The following is a 24,273-nucleotide window of genomic DNA, read 5'->3' as shown; positions in this document are numbered from 1 at the left end:
TGGACTGAATGATCTCAAAGGACTTTTCCAATCTAAATGATTCTATGATCTCTTTGTTCACCCTGCAGGCCTCCTGTTGTCTTTCCTCAACTTCCTTTGTGTTGCAATGTTTCATTCAACCATTCTTCCCAGACTGCCCATTAGGACAGTTTTTCCACAGGATTCTTCAAGCAGCTGCCTTAAGAGGCCAAATTCTGCTCTCCTCAAGGCCAATGTTGTAATCCTGCTTATTTTATTTTGCTCCCTTCTCTCAGGATCTTGAATTCCATTACCTTGGGATCACTGCTAGCAATGCTGCCCCTTATCTTCATCTTGTTGATCAGTTCTTCCTTGTCTGTGTATATCAAGTCCAGTAAAACATCTTCCATCATTGGCTCCTCAATCACCTGTGTTACTGAGGTATCATCAGTGCTCTCCAAAAATCTTCTGCATAGCTTTACAGCTGTGTTTTATACCACTCCTGCAGACTTCGGGTTGATTCAAGTCTACAAGAAGCTGTGGGCATGGGGAAAGCTGGTGTTGGGGAAAACGCAGCTGGGGCCAGGCAAAGATGCTTAGGCCAGTGCTGGCACCAGTGCTGGCGGGGGACAGTATATGCCAGTCACACTACTTTTACCGTGTTCAGTCTCCGAAGTCAAGCAGGGGTGGGTCTGATTAGTACTGGGATGGAAGACTGGCTGGAGACACACTTTTACCTCTGCCCCTTTCCATTTTGGCTTTTCCCCCTTCCTGTCTTGCCCTGGATTTCATTATCCTTCTCCTAAAGTCTTCTCCCACACACTGTGGAAATTGGCTGGATGCATGGTAACAGGTGTAAGGCCATCCTTCCACCTCTTTTTTTTTGTCTCATTGGCATCATAGTCTGTAGCATCAGTACCTCTGATGCTGGCCTGTAGACTGGGAGATGCATCCTTCACCTCCTTGGCATGGAGCAGATGAGGAGGTCTTTCTGCCCAGCCAAGGTGGTGCCAGGGCTTCCCTCGTCCCCTCTAAAGGGCTAGGGCTGTATGGAAAGAGAGACTGTCACAGGCTCTGCTAAAGTCAAGGTATACAACATCTGCTGCTTCCATACAGTCATCTCACCACAGAAAGTTATCAGGTCAGCGAGGCACAATTTACCCTTGGATAAATCTATTCCAGCTATTCTCAGTTACCTTTCTGTCCTTCCTGTTCCTGGAATAAAATACCATAAAGACTTTCTCCATAACGCTCCCAGAGATTAAGTTGCAAAAGACCAAACTGTATTTTCTTAGATTGCCCTCTTCCTTGCAATTAAGAATCATGTTTGCCTTCTTCCAAATGTCACTAACCCTTCCAAATTACTGTGACCTTCAAAAACAATGAAAACAACCTCATCGTGACATCACTCAGCACCTTCTGCACCCCAAGTACAAAGTATCTAGTTCCATGGACTCCTGTATGTCTAATTGACTTATGCATTCCTTAATGGCATTGCTTTCCCTGTGGGTAACACTTTGTTCCAATAGACTATGCTTATAGGCTTTGGAAACTGAGATGCCAAAGGGCAGAACTAACCAGTAAAAACCAAGAAACAAAAAAAAGTCTGGAATACCTCATCCTTCTTCACATCCTCTCACTGAGCTGTGGAGCCTTATTTTCTTTTAGCTTTACTTTCGCTCACTTACAGAAGCCATTCCCATAGACTTTCACTTTCCTCACCAGGTGGAAATCCATCTGAGTTTTGTATTTTCTAACACTACCCATGTGTATTCAGGTGGTGTCTCTACATTCCTTTAAGGTAGCCTGTTCTTGCTTCTACCTTTGCTGGAATTTGTTTGGGTTTTTTTGGTGTGTGTTTGAGCTCCTGTGTTAAGTACTCTTTAGGGTTACTGATCTGAAATCCAGAACAAAAACCTTACCTACACGGAGATGCTGATAAGCAGGCACTTCTTTATTATGCAGTGCTGGGAAACACTGAGGATATCTCCTCTAATCATGCTTTGGCATTAGGTACAAGCTTCAAGGTTTTTATATATTTCAAACGAACTACATTCATCAACAGAAGTATGCATAAAATGTCCACCTTTTAAATTGCCCTTTATTTTCATTGGTTCCTAACTACCATAAAATTTCTAAATATCATAGTGATTGGTTAAAACAAGATATCAGTCTATTCATTTTGGTAACAGCTAAGGTAACCTAACAAATACATATACCAAGGTCTTAACAGGTCCCAGGGTCTTGTCTTAACAGGCCCTCATCATGTGTGATATGCAACTCTTGCAGTTTGGTCCTCATGTGATTTAAATGGGTACTTACTTAACCATTAGGTGATTGAGCTATTTGCAAGTGCTTAGCTAATTGATTAGACTATTAGCAAATGCTTTATAAGTGCTTAACAAGCGCTTAGCAGGTTATTGTGTTAGGTTATTAACTAAAATAGTTTTGTACCTGCAACATTGACACTATTGTTCCTACTTGGAAGAGCTTTCTGCTTTAGCCCTGACAGAATCTGAGCAATCTCTTATAGTTAATATTCAGAGTTTGTATAATAAAAATAATCTGCCTTACTAGTGTGTGCATTACCTAGAAGAGCCACATAATGCCCTTGACAAAGTAGAATATGCTGTTGAGAACACAAGTAAAATTCAGTGTTTCCTACAGTGCCTGACATCTTGTACATGCATACCTGAGTAATTCACCACTCAAAGCATCCTGTTTCCCACATTACTGGAGAGGAATGCATCATGCATAAGTAAGAAGTTAGACACTTGCCAAAGCGAGGATCTGCACTACTCCACCGAAGGAGGGCTAAGTAACTGAGCTCTACTCCGTCCTTTCCTGAATCATAAAATCATAGAATCATTACAGCTGGAAAAGACCTTTAAGATCACTAACCTCACACTGCCAAGCCCATCACTAAACTAAACCATATGTCTCAGTACTTCACCTATGCGTCTTTTGAATATCTAGGGATGGAGACTCCACCACCTCCCTGGGCAGTTTAATGGATTCCAGTCTGTTCCAATGCTTAATAACCCTCTTTGTGAAAAAGTTTTTCCTCATGTCCAATGTAAACCTGCCATTGTGCAACTTAAACTCATTCCCTTGTGTTGTCAATTGCTACTGGAGAGAAGAGATTGACCCCCACCTCATTACAACTCCCCTTCAGATAGCTGTAGACAGTGACCATGTCTCTTCTCAGCCTCCTCCAGGCTAAACATCCCCAGCTCCCTTACCTGCTCCTCATAAAACCTGTTCTCTAGACTCTTCACCAGCTTTGCTGCCCATCTCTGCACATGCTCCAGCACCTCAATGTCCTTCTTGTAGTGAGGGGCGCAGAACTGAACACAGTATTTGAGAGGTGGCCTCACCAGTGCTGAGTACAGGGGACAATCACTTCCTTGGTTGTGCGGGTCACACTATTTCTGATACAGGCCAGGGTGTCATTGGCCTCCTTGGCCACTTGGGCACACTGCTGGCTTATGTTCAGACGGCTGTCGGTTTACACCTCCCAGGTCCTTTTCTGCAGGACAGCTCTTCAGCCACTCTGCCCCAAGTCTGTCACATTGCATGGGATTGTTTTGGCCCAGGTGCAGGACCTGGCACTTGGCCTTGTTGAATTTCATACAATTGGCCTTGGCCCATCAATGCAGCCTGTCCAGATCCCTTCTGAAGAGCCTTTAAGTAGATCTATGCACCAGCCCTGCTTGGTGTTGACAGCAAATTCACTGGGGGTGCACTCGATCTCCTCATCAAGATCATGGATAAAGATGTTAAAAAGAACATGCTGCAACACTGAACTCTGGGGAACACCACTGATGACCATCTGCCAACTGGATTTAACTCCATTCACTATGACTGTCTGGGCCCAGCCATACAGAGAGTTTTCCACCCATCTCAGAGTAGGTCCATCCAAGCTATAGGCAGCCAGTTTCTCCAGGAGGATGCTGTGGGAGACTGTGTCAAAGGCCTTATTAAAACCCAAGAAGATCACATCCTCAGTCTTTCCCTCATTCACTAAGCAGGTCCTCTAAAGGACATCAGATTGCTCTAACAGGATCTGCTCTTTGTAATGCCACATTGACTAGGCCTGAATGCCTGATTGTTCTGTGTATTGATTGTATGTGTCTCACAATGGCACCGAGGATGATCTGTCCCATAACCTTCCCCATCACTGAAGTCAGACTGAAAGGGCTGTGGTTTCCTTTTTTGTTCTAAGCTAAAGGTAAAATTTATTGCTAAATACACTGTAGAGCAATCATATAAAGTTGTATTAAGGCCCAATTTCAGACAAGAAATTGAAACAACTCAAGATAAGCTACAAATTGCTAAGAAATCACTAAACAATCAATTACTTTTGTGCAAAGAAAGTTTAAGAAGTGACATAGCTTCACAAACACGGTAATAATTACCCTAAAATGAACAATTTATCCACTTTGACAATACTGAAAAATAAGTTAAAAAATTCCTGTAAGTGTACACAAATTTCTATTTTAAAAAAGTAGTATAATTGTACAAGGATTACAAAAGATCATGCTGTTCCTTTTTCACCATCTTTCATGAAATGTCAATTACACAATCTTGGCAAAAGAAAATCTGGAGAACTCAAAAAACAGTATACTACTCCAATAGCTTTGAGAACTCCTGCAAACAATTTACCCAGTTCCTGCATCCACATAGCTGGCATTTTTAACAGCTCTCATTTCCCATAATGTTTACTTCTGATTGTGGTGCTTGAGACATTAATTATATTTGCCAATTAAGTTATTTTTAATCTCCAGTTCTAACAATGAAAACATATAGAATAAAAAATTAAATATAATTCCATCAATAAAACAACACTGTTTGCTATCTGCAAATTCAAATAACAAAACTCATTCTTAATAAAGCCTAGCACCAACACTGGCTAGGTCTTCAAGATATGCAGAACTGCACATGTGTGAGTATGTATAGGATACACAAAATGTAGACACATAGTATTTAACTTGAAAAGTGAGCATCTAATTATGTCCCATTCCTAGGAAGCAGTATTTTAACAGTGGAATTACATCATCAGTGTCTGTTCAGTGTACTTGAAGACAGGAAAAAAGCATACTCAAGAGTCAGAGCTAAGACAAGAATGTCAAGCATTTTCTCATTCCTAGAATATCAGATCGTAACTAGTTTCTAGCAATAGAAATAGAAGTTAATAACCTGTCACTACAAGTTCACAGTTGTATCATTGGGAAGGACAGCAGCTCTTACAAGTCCCACTGAGCTGCAGGCAGTCAGGCTAAAACAACAGGTGCATCATCAGGCAATTGATTTTTAATTTTTTTTTTCAGTTACAGTCTGGGTGAAAGAAAAGATTCGTTTCATGAAGTGGTAGTAGCCAGACTGAAATAGTGTGCTGACCAAGAAACAGATTCCTCATGTGAATAAACCAGTACAAAATATTTCTGGGTTTTCAGGCAGCCAAATTCTTAAGCAAGCAGGGAATTCTCCCTTATTGGAGTTTCAATACCTCAGATTTTTTCCCTGAGTAACAGAAATTTAAACCATTGCATTAAAAACTTCTGTACAAGAGAAAACTGTGTCAAGATCCCAGAATTTTACTCTCTCTTCCCTGAATTTGAAACAAATTCCTTGTAAAATTGAATCTTCCTCTTGTGCCTTGTGAGGTCATCAGGATACATAAGTCCTTCACAAAAGACCCTGTTCATGCCAGCATTCCCCAGGAGACTTTTTTTTTTCCCCTGGATATGCAGTAGAGGAAAGGTGGTCTGTGTCTGTTCTTGACTCATGGAATAAAAATGCATATTTAGGAAGAGGCGTAGTGTCTTTGGCAACTGTGACAATCTCAGAGAAATGTATTTTCTTCAATCTACAGAAACTTTTTGTATCTTTGTCTGATCCATAAATACGTTCTAGAAGTTGTAAGTAGCCAATTCAAGAAATCTTTTATTCTGAAAATACATGCCATCAGACATTTCTTACATAAAACATTATGCAGAAGTTTATGGACTATTTCTGCATGCTACATGGAAAATGATCAGTTTCTGTATTCTGCATCCAGACAGTCAATCAGTAGTGAGAGGATTTGCATCTCCTATGACAAGTGTTTGGGATTTACACACTGAGATTGCTAGAGTAGTCTGGATAATATTAGCATTCTCTAAGTTGCAACTTCATAGACAGCTTAACAACGCATTAACCATTTCTATTCTGTCCATTCTTTCCTAAAAAATCTGAAATATCCCTTCAGCTTATGCAAAGAGATTTTTATGAATCTTACAATCAATAACTTAAGACAGCAGGTTACTGGGAGTGATGTTATATCAATACAAAATTGTGGAGGAATTTCTGTCTGAAAGAGGCCACGGCCCAGTAACAGTTAACAAGCCATGCTTTGAGAACTAATGTGCAAATTATCCTTGAACAGCTCTCGACTGTGAGAAAAGAAGAAGAAAGAATGCCTACATGTTAACAAGCTCGAGCAAGGAGGAGGCTGAACCAGTATCTTAAACCGCAAGGCTTATATAGAAAGGACCAATTAGAAGTAGTGTAAACATGCCAGCTTTGCTGCTGATTATAAAAGTCTGATGCTTGTTAGTAAAATTTGAGTTATGACCTAACCATATTAGTGTCCGTCATTTCTCTGGTGGTGCTCTCTCCGACACAGAATCTCCCACTCTCTCAAATATTATCTATGATTTCTGTGAAAGCCGTTTTGTTACACTTCCATGCTGAGTGAAGAATATTTCTACATCAACTCTAAAAATCTCTCAGTCTAGAAATCAGTGGTGAAAAAATATGCAAAAAACTAGTGCCTTGCATGCTGTGATTAATAAACAGGAACTTTCCTTTCATTTATTAAACAAATACCTTGTACAACTTGTACATGTCTATTTGTTTATTTCAAAACATTAAAAAACCAGGAAAACCAATCTTTTTGCTATGAAAATATTATTAATATCTGGATGCATTTTTTTAAACAGTAAAGACTATTTACAGCACAATTTCAGATAACTGAGCACATTTACTAGCTATTTCCTGAAAAGTAGGAGGGCTTCTCCTCTTTCTCAGACGCTCACTTTGAGGACTTCTCCCTTTCTATAAACTGTTTCAAAGTAAAATTTGTTTGTATTCAGTTCTTCAGTTTACAAATCTATCCTCCCCTGACAATTGCTCCTAAAATTAACACAAGTCCTGCATTTGTTAATGCCAGCTGAAGAAACAGTTTGAATATGCTTGGCCAATTCAGTCCTGAGTGCAAGAAAACCAGAATGGCTCAATATGACTATCATGTTTCTTGACCAACACTTCACCCTTTAATACAGAGCTACGCATTTTCTTTTCCTCTTCATTGATTTGTGATGTTCTTGTTTAGTAAGTACTGTGTTAAAATTTACTCCCTATGATTTCACTCAGTGAATCTGACACAAAGCACTTAGAAATGGGTCACTGAAGTGTTTCCAGTTACTGTTTTTTTCACAGACTAGGATCTGTGCAAGGATCAGACCAGCAAAAAAAAAAAAAAAAAAAAAAAAAAAAAAAAAAAAAAAAAAAAAAAAAGATCAAGATCGAAAAAACTCCATAATACAAAAAAACCCCAAACACACAATGGGTGATTTAATTACTACAGTCATCAAGAAAAAAACCAAATAAATGAGTCATTTTATGCGAAAATGGTTTTCCTGGCCTATACAGGATCAAGTCTTACAATGAAATGTTGTACTTTTCAAGAAATGCATTTTTAAACGGTATCAGTTAAAACTGAAATATATTTAGTACAAAACATTACAAAGTTAATACATTTCTGAAGTGTTTGCTGATATGTCATAATGTACATGATACAAAAACTGTGTCAATTGACAGCAAGACTGAAGATAAAAAAAGCCTGACACAAGCATCACCAGTCCATTGCAGCTAAAACTTCTAAACTGCTACAGAACCTTGAAGTTGAAAGTAAAACAGAAATATCATCATACTGAAAAGCTAAGAGAGTTGACAATAAGGATATTGTGTTGTTAGGCACACAAAATGCCTTCTATACTGCTGAGTGGCATTTGAACTTTAATTTCTCTGCTTTAACTGTTACTGTAAAAACTTGAAGCACCTGCATTTCTAAACAAATATTGTTTAGACTGGCAAGCATAAGATTTTAACTAACACCTTTGCAGTTGCAGCAAACAAACACGGAAATATGCAAATATTCATAATTTTCCAGCTGTGTTACAGTAGTAACCAAGCTAACTCTGGAAATACTTCAGTTAAAGTTTCAGTAATGCAGTCCCAGAAAACAGACAAAGGATTTTGTTACTAAAATTAATTGCCACCAATATTTAAATACCTAAACATGCTATTACCTTCATGGCATGGATTTCCTCTATTAATCTCTCAACTCGTTTTTGGTTCTTTAATTTCAATTCTTCTGAACCCCTGCAAATAAAATTTGTCTTTATTAAAAAAATCTGGCTTTTGTTTATTCTGTTTCCCTGTGGGCAATAGTAAGTAGCAAAATAAAAATACCACAAAATTGAGTATAAACACATTCCCTTGTTGTTAAATGAAGATTTTAGCAAAGAGTTGAACATAATCTAATGCTTCTGCTGTTCTGAACAGAGAAAAAATCACTAAAGATTTACCAGAACAAAGAGATAGATAGGTTTTACTTTATTGGAAAATAGTAACTACTAGGAGACACTGATATCTGAAATCTAATTACATCTTAAGATGCTATATTTAAATATAAAATATCATTGGGCTTGCTTCTTATTTTGCACAATTTGCTAAAATCATGGGAGAAGAGTATGCTTAATTTATACGTTGAACATAGTAACAGTAATCTTACACCATTTTCGATAAGAGCCATGATAAATTACTTTGCGCCAGTTATCTTTAAAAACAATCTACAAAATGTCATTGTTAACTATATACTTAAATATTCATACTAATTATTAAAAATGAAGTGTGATCTGTACATCTACACAAATAGGACAATATTTTTTGTAGTAGAATCTTACAGACAACTGCAGTGAGAAAATATTGCAAAACTTAAATTCAGCAGCAGAATAACATAAGAGATCAACTCTGACACTCACAAAAGTGCTGTAAAAGGTTCTGTAAGATTCAGATTAGCTTTCAAAGCACTAAATCCCTTTAAAAAAAGTTATACCAATTCTAATTTAAGAAACTGAAGTGGTATGAAAATAAGATAAACAGCAGTTATACATCATAGTGCCTTAAGTTCTAAATGTAACACGTTTCTCCAACTTCTCAAAATACTGTCACATTTATAAACACACAAACAAGAACACTGATATTTAAAACTCACTTTTTCAACTTTAATTTCCCAATGTGTCTGGTTAGTCTGCGAATAGTCAGGACTTTGGCCTTCTTCACATCTTTTCTCATCTTCACAACCTGTAAGAAAGATGGAAGATATTATAAAACTTGTTTTCCTTGATTAGTTTCCATACACAATACATTAATTACACTGACCTAAATATAAAATTAGTTCAACAAAAAGAACTGCTTTTGAAAACAAGAGTGCATTCCCCTGCTAACCAAATCTAGTTCAAATGAATGAAGATTTCATTTAAAAATCAAACTGCTTCCATAAACATCAGAGGAAGAACAACCAACAGTCTAAAAATGTGTCTGAGGTCCAAAGAGAAGACAAGACATGCCTAACTAGCCATACTTTAATATTATTCTTAGAGCTAGACTGAGATAGAGATTTGAAAAGACTCACCTTTTACCTTCACTTTGTTTATTTTTGTGCTGGTGAAATAAGCACCAGTACTTTTCCATTAGTACACAATGCATAAAAACATCTTTGCTATGAATTTTTTTTGAAAGATCAAGCAAAGACTCCCAAGCTAAATGCTATTTATTACAGAAAAGGATTTGATATATGATTTGGTATGTATTTGAGTTATTTTTGTTGAAAATAAAATCAATGTGATATTCAAATCACTACAGTCACTTTCAACTTCCCATTCTACCCAGTAATCTGTTCCTAGACAGTATTAAAGAAAACTTTATAATTATGCTTTGGTCTTATTTATCATTACTATTAGATTGACAGTACAAAGAGAGAATTTTTTGTCATCTTTTGCTATTAAATTCCATCATGAGAAACCTTTGGCCTAAGAATTGTCCTGTCAATGACGCATGTTTTGGAGACAGTCAATAGTGACTTACAACCTTGCCTTTTTTACAACTCAGAAGACTCCCTTTTTATTCAGCTATGTCTTACTAACACAATTAAGATACTGTATTTAACAGTTAACTTAAAAATATGAAATATTAAAGCAAACAAAAATCTCAGTCTTTCTGAGAAAAAGTCAAATTTAAGTTTATCCAGTGGGACGAGGTTCAAAATAAGTTGTCACCTTTGTCTCAAGGAAGTTCTTCACCTCATATTTCTAGTTTGTCTTCTAATTTGTCAAAGATTCCACCAGGAATATTAGTATTATAAACGTGTATCAGGCTTAATAAAAAGAAGAAAAAAAAAAAAAGTCAAAGCTCACAGAGGAATATTTAACATCTGCGGTGGGAAGCATACAGTCTCCTGAGCAGAGATCATAAAGTTGAGGATAGACCACTTGCTTTACAAAACAAAAAACCCACCCAAATATTTTGCACACCTGATCATATTTGTAGCTATGCTACTGACACAAGCAATCAGTTAAGACTTGAACTGTACTCAGCAGTGGCTGTACTGAAGGCTGAATAAGTCAGAGCAAAACACTTTCTGTAGAGGGGGGACATGCTGATTCCAAGTCTTCCTCTACCAGGGGAAATTGTTCTTGAGTGGTATTACTGATACATGAACAGACAAGGGAAAAGACAGGTTTTTGTGACAAGAATGAATGACTTAAGATTGGTCTCCTGTTCTAAAACAGGTACAGTAAAGGTCAGTACTATCTATTACTCTACTGAAAATAACTGGACACATAGGTCTATCTACAAGCATTTCTACTTCAGTTAATAGCAGGAATCATGTGCCAAAATGCACCTCTGCCAGCAGCACTGCTCATGTCTCCACATGCTAAGGAAGTAGTCCTTAACATTACCATTTGTCATCTGAGCATGTAAAAATTTCTTTTTATAAGATACTGAGCGGAATTTTCACAGCTCTCTATAATACATCATCTTCTAAACTGAAGAAAGCAAGCAGAACATCTTCTGCTTGAATAACACTTAGATACTATGTGTGTCTTCAGAGTTTGGCACTTCAGATACTACGTATGTTCAAAGAGTTTGGCACTTCAGATGCAAATTGGGTGTGTCTTCTTAGAAAGTGCTGGGAAAGGAGGTTGTTTGCTTTGTTTTGTTTATTTTTTTAAAAATAATCATTAAAAACATCCGCAAGTTACAAACATATCCAAATTTCAATAACTCAAACTTTATATCTTACTGTGTATTCAAACACAAAGTATATTTAAATTTCTCTCAAAAAATATTTTGTAATATATTTTTAAATAGAAATATGAAGGTAGACATAGCAAGCTTCTGGAGTCCTTGACAGCCAAACCCTAGGGTCCCCTGCTGCCAGCCACTGAAGGCTGTATAGACATGACAGCAGGAATGAAGGAAAGTATTAGCTCTTGGCAGGCTAGGAATATCAGTTTATGTAATTCACAGTCACTTCTTTCACACGGGACAGTACGCATCAACTGTATTCTTGGAAGTACTCATAAAGTTCTCAATAAAGCAGTCAGCTCTTTGGGATAGAAATAAAAAAAAAAGGTTTGCTTTAGATTTACAGTGTGACATGAAACGATGGGACTTTTTAGACCACCAAGGTGGCTCCTATGACTTGCTGGCTATCCACTTCTCAAGTTACAAAGTGAGACAGGCAACTTCCTCCAGTTAAAAAAAAAACCAAACAGCCAAACCAGAAAAATCCACAATCAAAACCATTAGTAGATTTTGAAAAAAAAAATACTCATTATAAGAAGATATTTTCTATAAACCAGTTAAGAAAGACAACAAGAAAAGGAGAAGTTTTTGCAATGAAACTTAGAAAGGCTGCAGTAGATGCCAGGGTCAGTCTTACCAATGCTTCAAGAAAACGCAGTAAGGATAGTTAATCTACTTAGAGGTTGCAGTAAACAAAAAAAAGAATAACTATAAACACAGGCAAATCCCAAAATCAACAATTTCTTCTACCAATACGGCACTTTCTAGGATTCCTGGAAATTCAGAAAGTCCACAATTCTAAGTGGAAATAATCACTTCAAGGATTCCTTACAACAAAGACTAAGAGATGCTTTCCTTTGTTGAAGACATTTCTTTATTCCATAAGAAAATATTATCTATGAGGCAATTAAGCCATTAACACTTATAAAGAAATATCAGTGTTTAACACTGTTTCATAGGTATTTATAAATTACCATTCTTAAATAGTAAGAACAGATAAAAGAATAGGTAGTATAAAAGTAAGAACAGACATAAACTATTAGATCTAAACCAATCACAGATGAAATGGACTTACTCTTGAAAACAAGCCTTGGTAGTAACACACACTAGCCTGAAAGCATACAAGCATGTTTCAAAAGCTATGGTTAGGACTAAAAATCACATCCATTCCAGACCGTGTCTTCCACAGTATACTATAAGATCTGTAGTAATACAAATGTTTAAAGATTAAATGCAAATGAAAAGATTCCACCGTTGTAGGTATTCCACAAAGAAAAGCTTCCATCACACCAGCAGCCTACAATATACAGTAAATATTTCCACAAAACATGATGTGTACCAGCCATGAACATAAGCCATTTCAAGCCATAGGCAGACAGTAGCTGCTGCTATTATTTCAGGAGCTAAAGTGCAACCTGCATGGGATCAGCAGGTTACTAGCCAGATAAGAACCAGAAACCCTTTCATGCTATTTACCTTTGCCTAAGGAGCGTACATTACTAAGAGGCATTATAGCAGGAGTTGATGACTTCAGCACAAAGTGGTACTACACTAAAGTAATACCTGGCACCTAGCTCCCACTACTCACTGCTAGTAGTGGCAGTATCTGGCAAGAAAAAGAGTCCCAATTTGGATAGGTAGGTACACCTGGCATGGTACAAAGGAGCAAGAGAGTATATAGTCAAATCAAGAGTGTGACTTCCAGCAAACAATGCATCTAACAAATGTCTGTTTGAAGGCATCGCAAGAACTAATTTAACCCAGAATTTATAGAAAGGGAGACTCAGACACTTTAACAACTTATTTCAAGTTGCACTTGCCTCTGAAGGGCAAATAGCATTTCAAGAGATTTCTCCTCTTGTGTGGTAGTCTAATTAAGCCTTCCATAATCCTTTATGTGCCCAAGCCCTTCTTATGCCCAAGTAAAGGAAAAAAAGGCAGAGAAACTGAAAGGATTGTTTAATCATATCCTTGATCTCTAAGTTTCCTTTGAGGGTTTTTTAGCTTTGGTTGTCGGGGTTTGTTTGTTTTCCAAGAAAATAGACTAGTTTGAATACTGATATTTCAGCCATAGTTACAAATTACTTAATTTCAACTAACAAAAACATTGGAAAGGCTGAATCAGCACCTGAATCAGTTCTGACTTACTGGAAAGTGTTTCCAATCACATACATTCTCCCTTTCAAATAAACGGAACATCGTTATTGTACAGAATACAAGACAAAACATTTAATAGAGTAGATTGTTATTTCAAGAGCCTCTCACACAATTAAGCTGTTGCAAAAAATATTTAATGAAAATATTTAAGTTTCTTGAAGAGAAACTTGAAGTATTTTTAGATGAAAGAATGAATAAAAAAAATTTGGTTTCAGTCCCAAAAACCCTGTACAGCTATAGAATGGTGATGGCATCAAAAACACACTAAGCAATGTGGACAAAATGACAGTATAGACACAATTTTACCTTCAAATTCACACGACTAGTCAAAGGTATTTGCCTTCACATTTTTAAGACAACAGCAGCAAAGTTCTCAAAGGAACACTACATTAGAATAAAATGTTATACTTGGCCATTTCTGAAACTTGTTTTGAGGTCTGTACAGGCAATATGCCTCCAAACTAAGCTAGTGTTCAGCCAAATGGAAAAAAAATAAAAGGAAAGTGTGACGAAAGATTTGTAGATGTATCAAGAAGGGTACGTGTCTACTCTGAACTAATACTATAGTATTAGCTATACTTGAACATAAAAAAAACCCCTGCAAACCATTTTTCAAAAAATACTAACTCAATGGATTAAGAGGGGAAAAAAAAGCAATCATATGCTTCTGACCATGACTTGTTTGATATACTCTATTCGAAACCACTGAAATAGTAGAACTATGTATGTTTACAGTATGAAAAGTGTTTTTTTAATGTTACATGCACAAAAAGCTGGTACTGTGCATGAAAATGTACAGTCTTAAATCCTTAAATATAAGTTTACTTATACAGTCAGCCCCAGCTAGCCAAATTCATGAAAGCAAACAAACTGATGGATGTGTCGTCTTCCTCTGAGAAACCTGAAGCACATACAACTGTTCTCTTTGGGCTTCAGCCCATAAGGTGCTGAACATTTTGGTCCTGACCCAATAATGCACTTAAATTTATTAAATCATTAAACAACCAGCACTAGACAGACTGGAGTTCCTTCATCCACTCCTGCTTTATGCCAGCACACAGTCCAGCCCTAGTTCTTGTCCAAGTAACCAGGAAAATCATTCTGTTCTCCTCAAGGAAGGACACTGCACCTAAGCCGAACCAGTGGAAAAATAATATCTGAAATATCTACAATGTTACACAAACACACCACCATTAAACAGAGGCCTCTCTCCTGTCCTTCAACATAGTGAAGATTCTTCTACATGAATACTATCTTCAAGGTCCAGACATAGTTGCCAAAAAAAAAATCATTTACAGTTTGAAAATATTCTTAAGCAATGACCTGTAATTTTACATAGACACGTCCAAACCCATTTTGCAATAAAATGTCTCATGTCTTTCAATCATTTGATGTCTGAAAAAAGAGGGTAGTTCTGAGTTTGCTTTTCCAATTCAGTTTCTTCCTGTGCTCTCAAGGCTAACAGATTTATCTGACATGATAGCCACAACTGAGAGTGAGATGACAATCAGAAAACATCAAGAATCTATCTTGGAAACTCATTTTCACTAAAGAATCTTTTAAAAAATATACATGATCATACTGCTGCACAAACTGGGTCTGGTAAATGATTGAAAACAATAAATGAAATTGTGGGTAAGAGCTATACCCTAGTCCTCATGGCATCTTGTCATGTCATTAGAACCCTAACAGGTTGAAATTTAGGTCAGATTTGTTAAGATGAAAATGAGTCACAGCAAAAGGAAAGAAATATTTATATGTGCCCTAAGGAATACAGTGGCTTTTTATTTTTACTGCACTAAGCCATTTGTTTCTGAGCTCCCTCAAATTTAAGGAGCTTTGCTGGAGTAGAAAGGAAAAAAGTCATTGAAAACATGACAAAACAAGTTGTATATGTTGCTTAAACTATGCATCAATACCTGGCAAAGCAAGAAAAGAGATAAAAAGAAAAAAGATAAAAAGAAAGTGAAATGTATTTCAATATCCAAAGTTTCGCTAATACCTACAAGAAAAACAGGAAACTAAGTAATGTTTCAGTTCTCACTGATCTTCTTTCCTCTTTTTTGGGGCACATCAAAAGTATTGATTGGTTACATTTTATAGTTACTTGGCAACCTTCTAACCAAGAAATCACCACGACAACAGGGTATTCTAAATGTTAATTTTTGGTGCTATTTGGCAATACAGAGTTTTAAAATTCAAAACACCTGCAGCTGGATCATGTATTAGCCAGAACTAACAATAGTACATAATCTTCTGAGTGAATAATCTAAGCGAAAAAAGTGTTTCTGGAACATCATTACAAATATTTCTCTATTAACCGGAATTTCAGCTTGAAAGACCTAATGATTTTTAGATTCTTAGGAAAAGTTAGGAATGGCCAGGTTATTTTTTTCACTATATTACAGTATATATTTCACACATGTCAAAATATCTGGAAATAGCCAGTCTTAAGACATTCTAATGCTTCTTATATTTGCATTATAAAAACATACATAAGTAAGGAGGTAAGGCTGCAAGAACAATGAAAATGCACCTATGTAGAGTGTCAGGGTTCTGTTGCTCAGTTCCAGGGCAGTTTTACACAAATACATATCTATAAAGTAGAAAAACCTCACACATCCTACCCTTGTAGGAAAACAAAACAAGGTGAATTTTCACACAGGTCATGTTCCTAACTTCCCTTATGGTCATACAAATGCTAGCTAGTTCCAGGGCAAAAAAGCAAAATGAGAATGTACAGAAAGAGACAGGAAGATGGGCTACAACAAACCACCCTACAATAAATGAACTATCCCTAAGTCTCAAATCCCAGCATAAACAGTGCTAAGAAACATACAGTTTCTTCAGTTACTGTCTGTGCCATACCAATGTAGCTTTGATTTTGCCTTCATCATCTTCAGCTACATGCAAAAATGTCTCAACTATACAGACTGAATTATGTCACAAAACATCTAACAAAACATAGACAAATTCATGAAATATGAGACAACCTTTTCTGCATCAAAATCTATCACTCTGCTGCCCAAACCAGGCAGAAGCACAATCACCAGCTGAAGGCACCTACAAAACAAAACACCTGCAGTCTCTCAGGCCTCTGGGCACTCAGGGGAGAGCTGGTAAAGACAAATGGGGAAAAGCACACTGTTCACTTGGGCAAATTTCCACCTCTCTCATGGGAGAAGTAATAATGCATATAGTCCTTGTGATTTACTGTAAAACTCTCTCCACAGCCTGTCCGTTCTGCTTTCTTTGTACTTTCTCAACTGAAGCATTGAAATATGAGTTTCTTCTTTCAATAAAGCACCATATCTCCTCCTTCATGGAGAAGAGTTGTCATTTCTAGCAAGTGGAAACCACAATGAGTACTTGGACTGCTAGCAAAGAACACTTTCATCTAAAGATTTTAAAAATCAATTCCAAATCTCTCAGATAGTTAGCTGGGAGGGAGTAAGACTAGTATACAATTACTTGGTTGTTGCCAAAGACCAAAATGTAACGGATTTACTGCTTCGAAGTTTGTGTATCACTGCATGGAGTCAGCCTCTATGCAGCACTTCAGAAAACATTCAAACTCTCAAGTCCCAACCAGGATCATGAGCTGGCTAGACACATTTCTAAACCCTAAAGAACGGTAGTTCTGAATGTCCAGACAAGAAATAACTGTGATAAACTAGCTAAAAGATGCTACATTACCTAAATGAGTGCCTAGGTCACTACATGGAAATAAAAATGATGCAAGCCTTCCAAAACAGAGAACTACCAGAAACTGGTTTATAATCCCGTATTTAATTGATCAGCTGGACATGAGTGTGAAAACCCCCGGCTGGCACTTTGCTAAAAAATTTCATGGAACGTAGCAGGGGACATGATCAAACAGTCAACACAACCAAGCTCAAATCAATGAATTTCTACATCCAAGAGTTCTTAATTAGACCAGAGCTTTCCCAAGAAGCCACATGTGAATTTCATGGGTCTTACATTTTGATGTCGCAGAAAGACAACAACAGCAGAAGCTACAGTAGTGACGTAAAAATTATCAGGATGAACACATGTGAATAACTAATGAGAGTGGTCAGGGTTTTTTACCCCCGTTTTCTCTTCAAATGGTGAACTTTCTGAAAGCAGATGAAAAAGACAGCACTACTCCCACAGCAAGGTTATTTGCATAATATGAACCAGAACATCTTATGTTATTTATACTGACTCACACTGTATTTTTTCACATTAATTATATGAATTGCAACTATCCAAACACGTAGAGTTGAACTGCTATTATGAAAATAAAACCGTGACAAAACTTAGTATAACACCTTTTGCACAATGAAATCAGAAATGTAGCAACAGTGTTTGCAGTATTACTTTGGGAGAGTTTGGGGATTGCTATTCTTTTTATTTGCCCTTTTAAATATGTATTGTCATGTTGCTACTTTCTCTAATTTCACTTACAGTAAGATCAGCACCTTCAAATAGAAACGGCACAATTGTTACAAGCTTACATCCCTGTTCATAGGACATTTAAAAAAATGTAACGACTCAGGTTCTCACCACCGTTTACAAACCACAGTATTAGCCTAACCTAATGAGGAGCAACAACTCTTTTCTGACCAATTGCCTTGCCTAAAGCATGCCCTTTAAACGCAAGTTAAATTCAGTCTGTTTATCAAAGCCTCAAAGCACAAAGGAATTAGTTTGTCTGACAGAATTGAAAGACACAAGGCTTCTCGCTATGTAAGCCAGTGAGATATGAGTTATGTACCAACTCTTTGCAACAAAATGTGTAACTAAAATATTTGAAGAGATACCACTCCACCTTGCAAGACAAACAGCAGCAGAACAACCAGCTGGCAGCTTAGTGGAATGGACAGACAAATCAGTGCATCAGATAATTTTCCTTTACTTTATCTCATTTCAATTGTCTCAGTCATGGGGTATCAATCACTTGCAAAAAGCACACTGCAGAAATGTTTACACGATGTGAATGGTAAGAGAGTGAACAAACTTTGGCAAACGGTAAACGGAGAAGTTTCACATTCTTCTCTATCTTTCTTCATATACATCTACTTCCTCATAGTACTTAACTTGGATATCCATAGAATCTTAACAGTTTCATCTGGAAGGGATCTTTTAGAGGTCAAGTAATCCAATCCCCCTGAAATAAGCAGGGACATCTTCAACCAGATTGGTCAAAGCCCTGTCCAACCTGATCTCTAATGGTTCCAGGGATAGGGTATCTACCCCCTTCCTGGGTAACCAGTTCCAGTGTTTCACCACCCTCACTGTAAAAAATTTCTTCCTTATATCCAAAGTAGATCTATCTCTTTCAGTTTAAAACTTAGCCTTTGTCCTATCATTTCAGGTCCTGATAAGAAATCTGTCCTCATCTTATAAGCCCCATTTAAGTACTGAAAGGCCATAATAAAGTCTGAAGAGCATCAACTCTTCTCAACCTCATCTCACAGGAGAGGTGTTTCAAACTTTTTATCATTTTTGTGGCCTCCTCTGGACCTGCCTTAAAAGATCCATGTGTTTCTTCTGCTGAGGAATCCAGAGCAGTGGGGTATCACCAGAGTGGAAGAACAGAATCAGCTCCCTCGACCTGGTGGCCACCCTTCTTTTGATGCAGTCCAGAATACATTTGGCCTTCTGGGCCATGAGCACACATTGATCACTCATATTCAGTTTTTCAACCATCAGTATCCATAAGTTTTTCTCCACAGAGTTGCTTTCCATCTTTTCATCCCCCAGCATGTACTGATACTGGGGTTCACATGACCTAAGTGCAGGACCTTGCACTTGGCCTGTTTAAATCTCATGAGGTTCAAAACAACAGGCAGGTAAACTGCACTTGATTAAATGTGTATTTCAAGCATCCTTGTAACATTCTTCTGGCTAACCAGTTGTTCTTTGCATGCTACAGTTCACTTTCAAGGAACTACATGACTTCAGCATTCATGTATCACCCATCCCAAATCAACAGGCCTCCAATATCCTATGGTCAAACGGTCAGCATATCAACTGTCATATCGTCTCTGAGTGTGCTTTGTCTTCAAGTAAAACATGAAGACTAACTTCCGAACCGCAACAAAACTGCGCAGCTCCAGCTCTTGGAACATCAGTCAGTCGCACTAGGTACTAATTGGAGGTGGCACGGGAATGGGGAAATGGCGGTAGTGGCAGTTGTATGCTATTTGGCCCTACAAGAATACATGCTGCCCCTTCTTTTTTGCACTGGTAGAATGGATTTCATATTATTCATGCATTCATTTGTTTTGGAAGTGCTCTCGACAGCATTCACTAAAAGCAATTATTTGTATTCAGAAAGGTGGCATAGTTTATTATGGGTTTTTAAAAGCAATTATAAAATCAGCACCTGAGCTGACTCAGCTTAAGATGGAAATGGAAAACCATCAGCCAAACTAATTCTTCTATGTATAATTTTGCTTTTTAATACTTTTAGACTTCAAGTTCTTTAAATGTTACAGTGATTTGTGTAACTACTTTTATGTAATATTGATGTTATGATAAATTACTTGATGTACATGCTCAAAATTGCCTCCTATGTACTATCCTACATTTAAAATATATTAAGTTCACATAATCTTAAAAGTTCCATTTTTTCAACTTTGTTTCAAAACGTAGTAATTCAAAATTTGTTTCCTCCTCATTGTTTCCCATTGAGTTTAATTAATGATCATTTTTGCAAAGAGATGGTGGTATTGGTCTCCTAAGTCACCAGAGAAAAACCTCAAGAGTTGTGAGAGTCAATATGTTACAACTTTTCTCAGCTAACAATGGAAGATTAAAACTGTGTGTATTCTAGAATTAAATTTGCTAACCTGCTTTTTTGAGGAAATTGAGGTTGTCAGCATATTGTTTGCATGTCAGTATCTCTCCCCAGTAATTTTCAGGCTTACTAAACAGAAATGGAGCTTGACAAATGAGCAACAGCCAGAGTTCCTACATACTTTTTGAAAATTGGTAGCCAAGTAGAAGATAATGAGTAGTATGAGCATGCTTAGCATGGAAAAAATACACAAGCAGAACTGAAGTATTTTTTATTTTGGCTGCCAATTAGTATACACACACTCATTTGCTAGCACATCTGGCTCTGAATCAGCCACAGAGCATCAGTCTCATCTCCTGACTGGCCAAACAGGTGGGAAACATGGGCCACAACTGCAGTTAGTGATTAGTGCTCAAAGAGAACAACTCCAAGGAATACCTACTAAAATAACTGTAGAGATAAAGGAATAACTGAGGACATTAGAATAAAGTTTTAAGGAATACTGCACTCTAAGATGCCAGGTATCATTGATTCTGCACTGGTGACTGAAGCTTCAAGGTAAATTGGAACACCAACAGCTTGCTGAACTGGACAGAAGTAGAGGTTCTTCTGTGAGAAATAACTCATGTAAAAAGATACACTTCTATAGTTACCTCAATGATACTACACTAGTCTGACATGCTAAGAAATCTGGGAAAAAAGAGGAAGCCTCTGCAACATTCCAGCAGTGCAGTATTTGCCAAATATTCATCTTTTATTATTACCAGAATATGTCCTGTTTTTTTGAGTCATAGAGTCACAAAAAAAATTACTCATTTTGTACTAAGACTCATCCACTTAAAAATTTCTATTTCTGTGTCACTCTACAGTTGTTATTATGCAGACATAAAGGAATCATAAAGGAAAAATGGCTTTAAGGTTATTTTACAAATAAAAAAAACCTCAACATTCAGGTCAGTAGTGATTAGGTTGGAGAAACATCTATTAAATCAATTCTCCATAAATCTTAAGGATAAAAAAGGAACTACAGACCACATTTTCCCAATTGTGGTTTAAAGGCTATTTTTTTGTGAAAATTGAAAAAAAATGAAATTGGTCTTACTAGCAAAAGAAAAATAAACTTTTTTGGTTTAAAATCTAAGCTACTTTTCTTCAGAGTCCTCCTCCTTAGACCCCGTCCATACATACAGGAAGAGGAAAAAGCACTAGGAAACTGAAAGGCACAAAGTTTCTTTAGGTATGTGAAAAATCCCATCAAAGAAAGGGGAAAGTCTCAACTACCAACTCCTGCTTCTAAAATGAAACTCAATTATAAAGTTTAATAACTTTTAGATAGAGGCAAGCCAAATATGAAGTTAAATCTTGCAAGTTACAACTAATTTTCATCTTATTAGTAAATATCACCAGTACTGATGCACTTTGGAGGAATAAGTAGCTCTCCCTGTACTACATTCTCCTCACAAGCTGAAGAAATTTCTGTTGTGCAAGTGGACTAGAGACAAAATTTTCTACCGTATCTGATCTGTAACCGCCAACAGTGTCTGCTTTCTTGTCTCACGCCCTGACACTTGTAAAATTTAGACAGAAAAAAAAAAAAAATTAAAAAAATCACACAGGATTTAAGTAGAGAGATATGTCATAGACTGAGAGTATAAGGAAAGCAAGGAATTATGTCTGTCATGGTTTGACATGACAGCCATTTCTGGTAAGGGGGAAGGGGCTGTAAAGATGGCTCCTGTAAGAAGTTGCTCAAAACTCTCCCAAGCTCTGAGTCAGACCCACTTCTGGGGCTGAGTCAATTAGATGCCTTCAAGATCACTTCTTAAGAAGAAGCCAGAAGAGGAGGTTTCTTCCTCCTTCCTATTTCTCCCTTCTTCTGTCCCTTCTTCTTTGGCTGGTGGTGGTGCAAGGAGTAGTAAGAGAGAGAGACAACCATGAGGACTCCAAGATCAGTGATGAAAGAGAGGAAGAGGTGTGCTGGAGCAGAGACTCCCCTGCATTCTAAGGAGAGGATTGGTGAAGCTGAGATTTATTTTCATTTCTTTATAGACCCCATATCAGCGGTAGAGACTCATCTTGATAATGACCCCATATCAGGGGTAGAGACTCACATTGCTAATGCTGACCCCAGGCCAGGGACAGCAATTCACTTCATTAGAGGCCTCATGCCAAGAACAGTAACTATAGCTGGAGGAGGCTGTGACCCATGGGAGGGACCCAACCACTTCACTACAGACCCCGAGCCAGAGGCAGTGATTTTTCTTCTTTAAAACTATGGCCAGAAGAGGCCATGTCCCAGTGGAACCTTTTATTACTATGGTCAGAGCAGGTGGTGTCTTGAGGAAGGGACTTAATATCCACAGCTGTAACTGGGAAAGAACCCATGACAAAGCAGCTCATTAAACCTATGCCCAGAAGGAGCCCTGTACCAAGAAAGGAACCCTGTAACTGCAGAAACTGCAACTGTGGCAAAGAATCCACACCAGAGATATTCACCAAGGACTGTGTCCTATGTGAGGGACCCTGTATCTGCAGAAGCCGCAGCTGTTGCGAAGAACCCACACCAGAGAAGTTCATTAAGGACTGTGTCCCAGGGGAGGAACCCCACATTTGAGCAGGTGAAAAATGCCAGGAGTCATCCTCATCTGAGAAGACAGAAGTGGCAGAGCCCATCTGTGAGAGACTGACCACATCCCCCACTCCCTGCCCCCCGAGCTGCTGAGGGGGGAGGAGGTAGAGATATTGGGAGCAGTGAGTTGGGCCCAGGAAGAAAGTAGGGATGGGGGAGGGAGATCTTAAAGTGCTGGTTGTAATTTTCTGATCATCCTACTCCCTTTTTGCTTTTATTCTGTTCTGTTTCTTGTAGAATAAACTTTCCTACTTTCCCCTCTAAGTTGAGTACTGGAGTCTACCCGGAACTATAATTGGCAGCGAGCCCTCCCTGCCCTTGTCTTAATCCACAACAACCTTGCTTATCTTTTTACTCCCATTTTGCTGGGGCCTCTGCCATCCTAACGGGGTTGGGGGTGAATGGGGGCACCGAGCAAGAGACTGTTGTGGTGCTGCTGTGCTAGCTGGGCCAAACCACAACAATATCTAGTCTAATAAAATAATAAAATAAAAGTTACAGTAAGTGATGCTGTGTCAGGATCATAAACAGTCTTGTACTATGCCTAGAAAAAAAAAACCACACTTGTGGCAATAAACACACATGGATTTAGCATTCATGCTTTCAAAGGAAGAAATCTGCTATAAAGAGAGAACAAGAAACAGCGAAAGAAAGAAAATATGTGTATATAGTTTATACATATTAAAAATATTAGATACCTTTGCATACCTTACAAAAACGCTATCTTTTTCCTTTAAAAATGCTAACAAAAGCAGATTTCAGACTTCTTTGGCTAATGGACTATTAAGTCTGGCATAAGGCTTTTCATGTACTTTGTGCTTTCCCTAACACAAAACTACCTCGTGTGCATATAAATTAACCATATCATAATATATTCCATGAGTACAGCTCCTGTTTAGACCTAAGGTACTTCAGGGACAAGCAAAAGTTATTGACTCAGGGACCACATGGATACTCACTGATTTAAGAGAAAGACAGATTTACATCACAGATTTTTCTGATCTCATATAAGATGAATATTCGGCCTGGGTCAAAGACTACTAAAATTACCAGAATGTGAACTCAGCTTCCATTGGCTTCAAACATGCTTCAATATTATTGGCCTATCAGACTCTAAAATAGTACAGTACTTCCCACAAAAAACCTGCACCTTCAATAAGGTGTCATGTCTTTATGACTTTCTTTTCTGTGGGAAATCTTTCTCACAGTTACAGATTAGGCATGAAAAAAATCTTCAAACTGAGATAATATAACAGCGGTACCACATAATTTACTTTTCAGTCTTTTTTGGAAACACAAGAAAAAACTCTGTCTGGGGGAATGG

General features: G+C 37.6%; 1 protein-coding gene across 5 annotated transcripts in view; it reads right to left on the bottom strand.

The window, feature by feature from the left end:
• The window catches only part of SRFBP1 (serum response factor binding protein 1), a 79,773-nt gene that overhangs the window by 46,022 nt on the left and 9,478 nt on the right, over nt 1-24,273 (bottom strand). For 3 of the 5 annotated variants that reach the window (XM_062019155.1, XM_062019158.1, XM_062019159.1), the window contains exons 2-3: nt 9,281-9,369; nt 8,313-8,385 (exon numbers count right to left, since the gene is read on the bottom strand). In XM_062019155.1, coding sequence (XP_061875139.1) covers nt 8,313-8,385; nt 9,281-9,369 — 162 coding nt within the window. Of the gene's footprint in view, nt 1-8,312; nt 8,386-9,280; nt 9,370-9,447; nt 9,491-10,343; nt 10,442-24,273 lie in introns of those variants that run through there. The other 2 variants (XM_062019156.1, XM_062019157.1) reach the window with 2 other exon arrangements.

The sequence above is a fragment of the Colius striatus genome, chromosome Z (assembly GCF_028858725.1).
Source record: "Colius striatus isolate bColStr4 chromosome Z, bColStr4.1.hap1, whole genome shotgun sequence".
NCBI classification, from domain to species: Eukaryota; Metazoa; Chordata; class Aves; order Coliiformes; family Coliidae; genus Colius; species Colius striatus.
This window is presented reverse-complemented; position numbering and strand designations above follow the sequence as displayed.